The sequence below is a fragment of the Meleagris gallopavo genome, chromosome 1 (genome assembly GCF_000146605.3).
Source record: "Meleagris gallopavo isolate NT-WF06-2002-E0010 breed Aviagen turkey brand Nicholas breeding stock chromosome 1, Turkey_5.1, whole genome shotgun sequence".
NCBI classification, from domain to species: domain Eukaryota; kingdom Metazoa; phylum Chordata; class Aves; order Galliformes; family Phasianidae; genus Meleagris; species Meleagris gallopavo.
The window spans coordinates 133,088,700-133,097,160 of NC_015011.2; the positions used below are offsets into that span (position 1 = coordinate 133,088,700).

At 41.8% G+C, this 8,461-nt stretch overlaps 1 protein-coding gene across 3 annotated transcripts in view; it reads right to left on the reverse strand.

Annotated features, from left to right (window-relative positions):
- The window catches only part of SEPTIN10 (septin 10), a 29,022-nt gene extending 20,567 nt beyond the window's left edge, over positions 1–8,455 (reverse strand). For 2 of the 3 annotated variants that reach the window (XM_031557669.1, XM_010728292.2), the window contains exons 1-3: positions 8,425–8,455; positions 1,189–1,303; positions 372–567 (exon numbers count right to left, since the gene is read on the reverse strand). In XM_031557669.1, the coding sequence (XP_031413529.1) occupies positions 372–567; positions 1,189–1,303; positions 8,425–8,445 (332 nt within the window). In that variant the 5' untranslated portion in view covers positions 8,446–8,455. Of the gene's footprint in view, positions 1–371; positions 568–1,188; positions 1,304–8,424 lie in introns of those variants that run through there. The other variant, XM_019623432.2, reaches the window with a different exon arrangement.
- Positions 8,456–8,461: the final 6 nt, after the last annotated feature.

An 8,461-nucleotide genomic window follows, 5' to 3' on the forward strand; every position in this document is an offset into this window, starting at 1 on the left:
AAACCACAACCAACAACCTACAGATCTACTCTCTATAATGTAGTGTACATCATAACCTTCTTGGTTGTTGAAATAATCCCCTGTGGAACTTATCACCCTGCTCAAAAGAAACTCGAGTCACTACTGCACTTCTTATTTACACGTATTTATAAAAGATTTTATTAGAAAGAAGGGAGCAGATTTCAGCTGATTTCTCAAACAGTTTCCTAGACAAGAAGGAAAGCACTATCTGCTTTGGTACACAGAGAAACCGGTTAACCAAATATTTAGAATACATGTAAGAAAAATATTTACTACAAAGTCCAAAGAAGAATCAAGCTAGAATTGAAGAACAAGACTTCTGCATACATTAGCAACAAGGCAACACTTACCTATCTTCTTTGTTTATCTGGTCACCAAATCCCACGGTACTCACAACGGTTAGTTTCAAACGAACGTTGCTTTCATGAAGTTCATATCTCTGAGCTTTAAGTCTTACATTTGGGTGAAAATGAGTTGACACTGAGTCATCAAAACTGGTGTTAAATAGACTGTTTATTAAGGTAGATTTCCCAGATCCAGTTTCCCCTAAAGTTAAACAGAAGGGTTGAGGGAGAAATAAAATACCTGCCAAGCACACCAAGTGTTATCAGAACAATCTGACAAATCCACCAAAAAATATTAAATAATTGCTCCAAACAGTTGCTGCATTCCATTTTTTTTAATATAAGAAGCACTAAATACCTTCCATTAAATTTTTATCGCATAGACAGGAGACAGTAATACTTACCTATAATAAGTAATAAGCAGAACTGCAGACAAATTTACCAGTGGATTCAAAAGCTAAGTAACTACCTGTGAAACCACAGGGTTAGACATAATTTTTATAAAAAAGCATTTATTTGGAAAGCATAGAAATATGTCTATATTATCGCCGTGGATTTTAGGACTTTTTGATCTAAACCTCTGTTGCACTAAAAACTGTGTAGCCTCGTTCACTCAAAAGAATCCAAGAAGCTATCTACAAATCGTAAGTGCACGATGCCCACTTTCAACATTTTTTGTCTTCCTGTTCTTCATAAAAATGTTAAATACAAACCGAAATTATTGATACAAACGAGCAAAGTTGGGGAAAGAGTGGAACTGCACTCCATGCTTAACAAGTCAATCCCTAAAGAGAGGTGTAGCTTACAACCAAACAGCACCTACCGATACAAAGAATGTTGAAGCAGAAGCCCTGCTTGATGGATTTGTTTACCAGCTGATCAGGTAAAGTATCAAAACCAACATGGCCAGACAAGGATAAGGATCGAAGGCCATCATTCTGCAATTAAAAGAAAAAAAGAAAAAAGTATGTTATCAAAGCGAGTTGCAAAGTAATTAGCAATGGCAAGAAAGGAACTCTGTTGGTAAGCCAGAATTCATTCCTTAGAATTTACAAGGAACTCGGGAAAGGAACAGTCCAGGAGAAAAAAGAATCCTTCAGCTCAGCTTTACACTATAACTTGAGAAAATACTCAGATTTACTCTACATGGCTATTTGCAGTGTCAAAGTAAACACCTCTTTTTTGGGGGGAAGAGAATGAGGGGGGAAGAAATTAAATGAAGTGGACAAGTCCAACAAAAAATGTAAACTAAAAACCACAGAAAGAATATCAAATCACAGTTGATTTGCTCTAAGAAATGAAAAAAAGACTATTAAACACAACTTATGAGACAGATTTTAAAATAGGGACCATAATCCTAAGAAGGTATATATTAGCAATCAGAATACATTCTGAGTAGCTGGAATTGTATTATTTTATTTTATAAAAGTAACTATTTCATTACCTACACATCAGAACTCTAGATAATATATATTACTAGAAATGTTTAGAGGAGCACAGTGTGTTTTAAATATCCAGAATCCTGCATCACAACAAGGCAATGAGCATACAAAAAAAAAAAAAGCATAAGATTATCAGTTCATACAGTTCTGTTTCAAAACATTCCATATCAAAAGTGTAAACAGCAACAAGTCCATGCTATTCTGCCTCTTCTGTTTGCAATCCACTTGCCCCTAATGGCTCCTGGGAATGTTATATATACCCAATTGTAGAAATACCTCATTTAATACTCCCAAGCACAAAGGAGTGCCACCTTTATTAGCAGGTATGCTATACAGCAAGTGTCAGACTGCTTGCAGCTAAAAGGATACAGACATGGCTTACAGCAGATGGTTCCCCTCCTCTGGTTTTGCTCAGGATTTCTTGTGTGGGACTACAGACTGTGCTCGCTCTCAATTTAGACCGATGTAGTCAGGTATCTCTGCTTAGACTGATGCAATGAGGAGAAACCACTGCCCTAGGCATCCTGTTGCATGCCCACCGCCCTCTGGTGCAGCCCCTTTCCCTCACCCCCAGTTGCCCCTCCCCTGACAGCTCCATGCCGTTCCCTCGGGCCCTGTCGCTGTCACACAGAGCAGAGCTCAGCGCTGCCCCTCCGCTCCCTGTGAGGAGCTGCAGCCGCCATCAGGCCTCCCCTCAGCTCTTCTGCGCTGAGCACGAGGGGCCTCAGCTGCTCCTCACACACCTTGCCCCACAGACCCTTCCCCGCCTTTGCAGAGTTTTTTGATTGAAGTCCACTTTAATTTCTGTGGCCAAACCCAACAAAAGCCACAAGCTGGTTGGCCATTTCCAGAAGTCACTAGGAACAATTACTGCATCACCCACAAGGCACTACAACAGGATTAAATCTGCTTAGCAAGGCAAGAGTGAGAAACCTCATATTACAGCTGTGCCCACAGCACATGGGAAAGCAGCAGGAGCCCTCACAGCCTCTAACTCCGGAACTTCCGTTTTCAGAAGGAAGAAAGTGATTAATCACAACCGAACAATTCAGCACAAAAGTGTATTGTTTTCTGGGAACAGAAATAAAAAACAATCTTTTCTTCTACTGTTACATCAGTTATTTATCACAAAAATTGATAAAATTTCTGTGAAACAGAGAACAATGGAAAATCATAAATGTGCAAAACAAGGTGCCTTCTCTGTGTTTAGCTTAGAAAACTATGGCTGTGTTTACAGCTCAACAATATGGCCGTATCACTCTTTAAAAATTCATCATTTCTTTGTGTTTCTGAGTTTCTCCCAGAAAACTCTACTTATGGATATGTGTTTCAGTCAGGAAAGAGATATGTCTGCAACAAACATGTATGCAGTTGTCAAGACAATCATCTGAAATTTGCTATTTTAAAATAGCGTATTTCATCTTTCTTCAGTACACAGAAGTTAATTTAATGATATCACAGTTACAAGTGAAAACGAGAACTGTTTTTCTGGAAATGTAAATATACAGAAGTCCACTGCAAGTGCTGTGTCATTTCACACAAAAGCTTGACACCAGAAACGCCCTGGTAAACTGTAAATGCATAATAAAGGAAAAGGCTACTAGAATGTGAATCGGATTTCCCCCACATGTAATTTAGAACCTTCGTCACAAGGTCGCTCTTCTCAGATCTTTCTGCCAGAGCTAATGACTTGGTAAACCAACAAGCTAACCACCAACCACCGCCTCCGCCCCAAACCTCACATCTCACCAGTTCCACATGACCTGACAGTGAAAACGTGCACGGCCACAAAGCACATAACAGCTGGAATTTCAATCACAAAGAGTATTTGTTATATCAGTCATGAGAACAAGTTTTAATGTCTTGCCCTACTGTTCTCATTTTAAAGAGAAAACTGACAGACTGAAGGATGGTCAGAACAAAGTAACTCAGGGTCTTGAAAACCATCTTTCCAAGAAAATGGTCAGAGTTGTCTTGAACATAGAGGAGGAGATTTTTGGTATTGCACTTTTTGTGAAAAGAATTACATTAATAGTTGAGTGTGATGAAAAGCTGGAAACTTCAGGGTCTATTTCTAAGTCTGCGTACTATTTCAGGGATTTAAACCACTATTAAGCTGTTCAGATAGCTGTCCTAAAACTCAACTGACTCTTCAGAAACCAGTTTCACCAATAACACTGTAGTAAAAGCTCTTAACTGTTAAACTGTTAAATTCAAGAAACACCATGTCATTCAATTTCAGCTGAAGTCTCAGCCATGCTGCTTTAGAAGAATATATCCTTGCACAGTTGTACTTCTGTTTTCCACATGAAAAACATCATAACATTGAGTCCTGCTGTCCTGATCTGGAGACTTGCAACCATCCATGCTCTTATAATAAATACCTTTGTAAACCTGTTAAGTCTGACAAACGTGGGAACATTCATATAAAGAATAATAAGCTACATTTTCCCTTCCAAAATTTTCCAAGCACATCATGACTAGATGACCTTAATGTTCTTTTCCAACCTTAATATTCTGTTTTTTTCCTCCTGTATGCCAGTACCCCATGCAGCCTCACTGTGTTACTATCTAATCTACTATCTGTGTTACTATGTGTTACTATCTAATCAGAGACATTAAATTCACAAGCCTGGTTGTGAAATATCTGCATTCTTACTACTTTTCTAAGAAAGAATATGTCATTTGGTTGAAAAACAATTTGCTTCTGTATCACCTGTTTAGGAAAACGGTGACAACTAAAGCATCACCAAACATAAATCACACAAAAGCAGTTAAGTTGCTGTACTAGTTAGTCCTTTTGAATCGGCTTCAGCTGCCTGGAGCAGCTAAATCATGTTGGAAGACAGCTCACCACCCAACTTTATTCAGTGAAGTAATCAAAGCCTGCAGACTGAATGCTAATAGGGCTGGAATATTCCCATAAATTCTTCCTGTTTCTCATTTCTTTCTTAGAATTAATAGTCTCATCAAAATAGCAAACAATTTAGGCAGGTTGCAGTGGCTCAAATCACATCTTGCTTCTCCCCTCCAATTTGTTTTTTAAAAGGTTGGTAGCGCAACATAGAACTAGCAAAATCAGTACCCCAAGTACACTGATTTACAAAAAGTGGTCTAGCCCATTAGAAGCAGTGTGCAAATAAAAATTATTGTCTGAGACAAAAGTAGTATTTAATTTTTTTTCTTTCAGAAACAAAGTTCTATTTTAACCCTGCCACATATTTCAGACTAAAATTGCACAACACTGGGCCATCCCGCATCAAAGGCTGCATCTCGGACTTACACGGGTGTCCCAGATAAGCCTCCTGCAGAACCAGACTTGCGGTCCAAGCAAACCATTACCTCAGCAGTCTGCTGGACTGCAGGCTCTGCAAACGTGACTCATTCAGAGTCCCAAGTCTCTCACAACAGCAAACAGCTAAAGGTATTCATTAAACCAGAAAATTAATTTTAATTCCCCAATACCAAGTGACACTATGGTACAATCAATTACCTCCCTAATGCCATTTAATTTAATTCAATAAATATTAACATTGCTAGTGCCTCAAAACAGACATTCTATTTTTCTACTCTGAAAATTATTTTCCATTTTTGGGTGGTCAAAATGTAAAATGAAGATGCAGCCATGCATACCGCTGGTGAATCTCTATTCAGATACATGCATGAAGGAGAGACAGAGCAGGTGGGACGAGCAGAGGGAACAGAAAGAGAATCTTGGTGAAGTAACACAGAAGAAAGGGAACAGGGGAGTAAGGTAGGAAAACAAAAATACAAAGAAAAGTCCATGAAGATACGGAATAAGAAAAGAAATATGTGAAAAATTACAAGGAATTAATACATCAGCCTACTCTGTAAAATGAAAAGAATCGCAAGGAGTCAAATATGAAGCAAAATATGCCAAAAACTACTGCATAGGAAATTATTGGCCAAAGGATGATTCAAAGAAAAATCACTTGAGAAATTTTACAGTGAACAAGTGATTTATTCACCATGTCAGAAACCAGCAGCCAGGTTTGAGGGACTGATCCAAAATATCTTGAGCCCAGAATTATTCTTACAGCTCTTGCAAATGACCTTTTACACAGCATTCTGCAGTACCTACAATTTCTTTTTTCTAGTCCACTTCAACACACAAGGCAGCCAACTGCCTTAAACCACTGAGCACTTCCTTGATATATATATATGAGCAGAGCAAGAACATTGCTGTCAGCTGAGGGCATGCAGCTCGCTGTGCTGCTGCTACAGAGAACTGCTGGATTCTATTTGATGATAATTATCAACAAAGAAGCAAAAAAGCAGAAACATCTTGATCATTTTCCAGTTGTAAGGAGGTGATTTCACAGGGACTTGCAAATGTCACGAAGGCCTCTCTTTCACAGCAGGTATTTAAGTAACCTGAGAATGTGGCATGCTTTGTACCTGCACCTCCTGCACTGCAGGTAATGAGGAAAACAAAGTAAGGAGCTGAAATCTGTTGCAGCACACTGAGATGTCTGTGATAAGAGAAAATAATCGGCACTGAAGCAGTGACCACTTTGCTTCAGTAGACATGCCCTGAGCTGGCCACGAGCCACTGGGGCACTGTGTTTCCTGGACAGCAGCAGTCAGCCGCAGTCCATGGCCCTTCACATCCACACCAAGAGCAAGGCCCTGGGTGTGAGGGGCAGCAGCTGGCAGCGAGTGTTTGACTGCAACGTGGATCACTTTCTTCTTCTCCCCTTTAATTAGTCAATGCTGAGCATTGTACGCTGTTCTACAGCTACAGCAGCTGCCAGAACTTTCCCAGAAGTCAACATTTCAAAACTTGGAAGCATTGAATGCGTGTATCTCAAGACTGTGTGCAGCCTGATTGTGTGGTAAGGTCAGACTGCACTCTGAGTGATTTTGCATTCCTTCTATGAAAGGACTGAGAACAAAACCCTTCCCACAACATACTCAAAAACACTTCAATGATTGCACAGCATGTGCCAAGCTAGGAAATCTTATTTGATGTCACTTTGTTACTTGAAAGCCCACGGCTAAAGCACTGTTCCCCATGACAGACCAGTCTCATCCTTCTGCTTTTAGCTCTCTCCTCTGTGAAGCCTTCCACCTCTGTGCCCCTCTCTTTTCTTCACAGACCTAGTGGGCCCTCCAGTCCAACTCCCTGTTTCTGTTGCTGCTTTACTACCTCTCTTCACTCTTCATGCAACCTCAATCAGCATAAAACATTTTGTAGTGCTTCTTAAACTTCAGCTCTTTGTTTTTTCTCCTTTAGTATCTTACTGGCCTCCCACAAACTGGCCCAGAGGAGAGTTACTCCAGCTGCAGCGAGGAGGTGTCAGTATCTTTCCTCATGTGACAAGTGACAGGATGCAAGGAATCGTGTCCCAGGAGTGATTTAGACTGAATATCAGTGACAATTTCTTCATGGAGAGGATAGTCAAGCATTGAAACAAGCCACTCAGAAAAAAAGTGGGATCCTCGTTCCTGAGGTATTTAAGAGCTGTGTTGATGCAGCACTAAGGAAGAAGGCTTAGTGGTAGGACTCATACTGTTAGGTGATGGTTGGACCTAGTGATCTCAGAGATCTCTGCCTGCCTCAGTGATTTTATGAAAGAAGACTCCCAAAGTACAGTGGCTGTCCTCCATTCATAGAATCATAGAACCATTAAAATTGGAAAAGGCAACTAAGATCATCATGTTCAATCATCAGTCTATCCCCATCATGCCCAGTAAACATGTCCCTCAGTGCCACATTTCCACATTACTTTGACACTTCCAGGGACAGTGACTCCCAGGCCTCCCTAGACAGCCTGTGCCAGTGCCTTATCACATTTTCTGAGAAGAAATGTTTCCTAACGTCCAATCTGAACCTCTCCTGGCGCAACTTGGGGCCATTCACTCATATCCTATTGCTATTACCTGGGAGAAGTCGCTGACTCCCACCTCACCACAGCCTCCTTTCAGGTCATTGCATGGAGCAGTAAGGTCTCCCTTGAGCTTCCTCTTCTCCAGGCTGAATGATCCCAGCTCCCTCAGCCCTTCTCCCAGGGCAGCCTCCTACACAGTCACACTGCATAACACCGCAGTGGGACAAAGCCTGGAGCCACCCAACCAGGTACTTTGCCTACCGGCATAAAATGCGGGTTGCTGGCTCTGCAGCCAGGGTGGAGGAATTCTCCCTAAAAAACAAACAAACAAACGAAGCTCCTCTCACTCTGCCTTACATGAATGCTTTGCATTGCTAAGGTGCGAAGCACAGCAGAGGACTCCATTTCACACTCATATTCAGAATTCCAGCCTTAACACACTGAGGGGTGCTATGCCCTCAAAGCCTAGGAACCTATTGCTTTGCCCTCATACACAGAGTAGCAATTCTCTGATATCCAGGATGCAGCGTATTTCTGGAAACTCACAGCACCCTCTGAGACCTTCCACAACATCTGTAAACCCTGGCAGCTTCGGCTGCCCGAGGACTCCAGTCGGTTTCCAACCGTACCGTACCGTACCGTACCGTATCGTTCCTCCCCGGGAGGCCGCTGCCCGGGACCCGCACCCCGCGCTGTCCCGTCCCCACTCCCCTCGCAGCGGGCAGGCGCTGGCAGCCCCCCTCTGCTCCCCGCGGCGGGACTTACCGGCTGCCCCGCGCCGGCCATAGCCCCGGGTGGGACA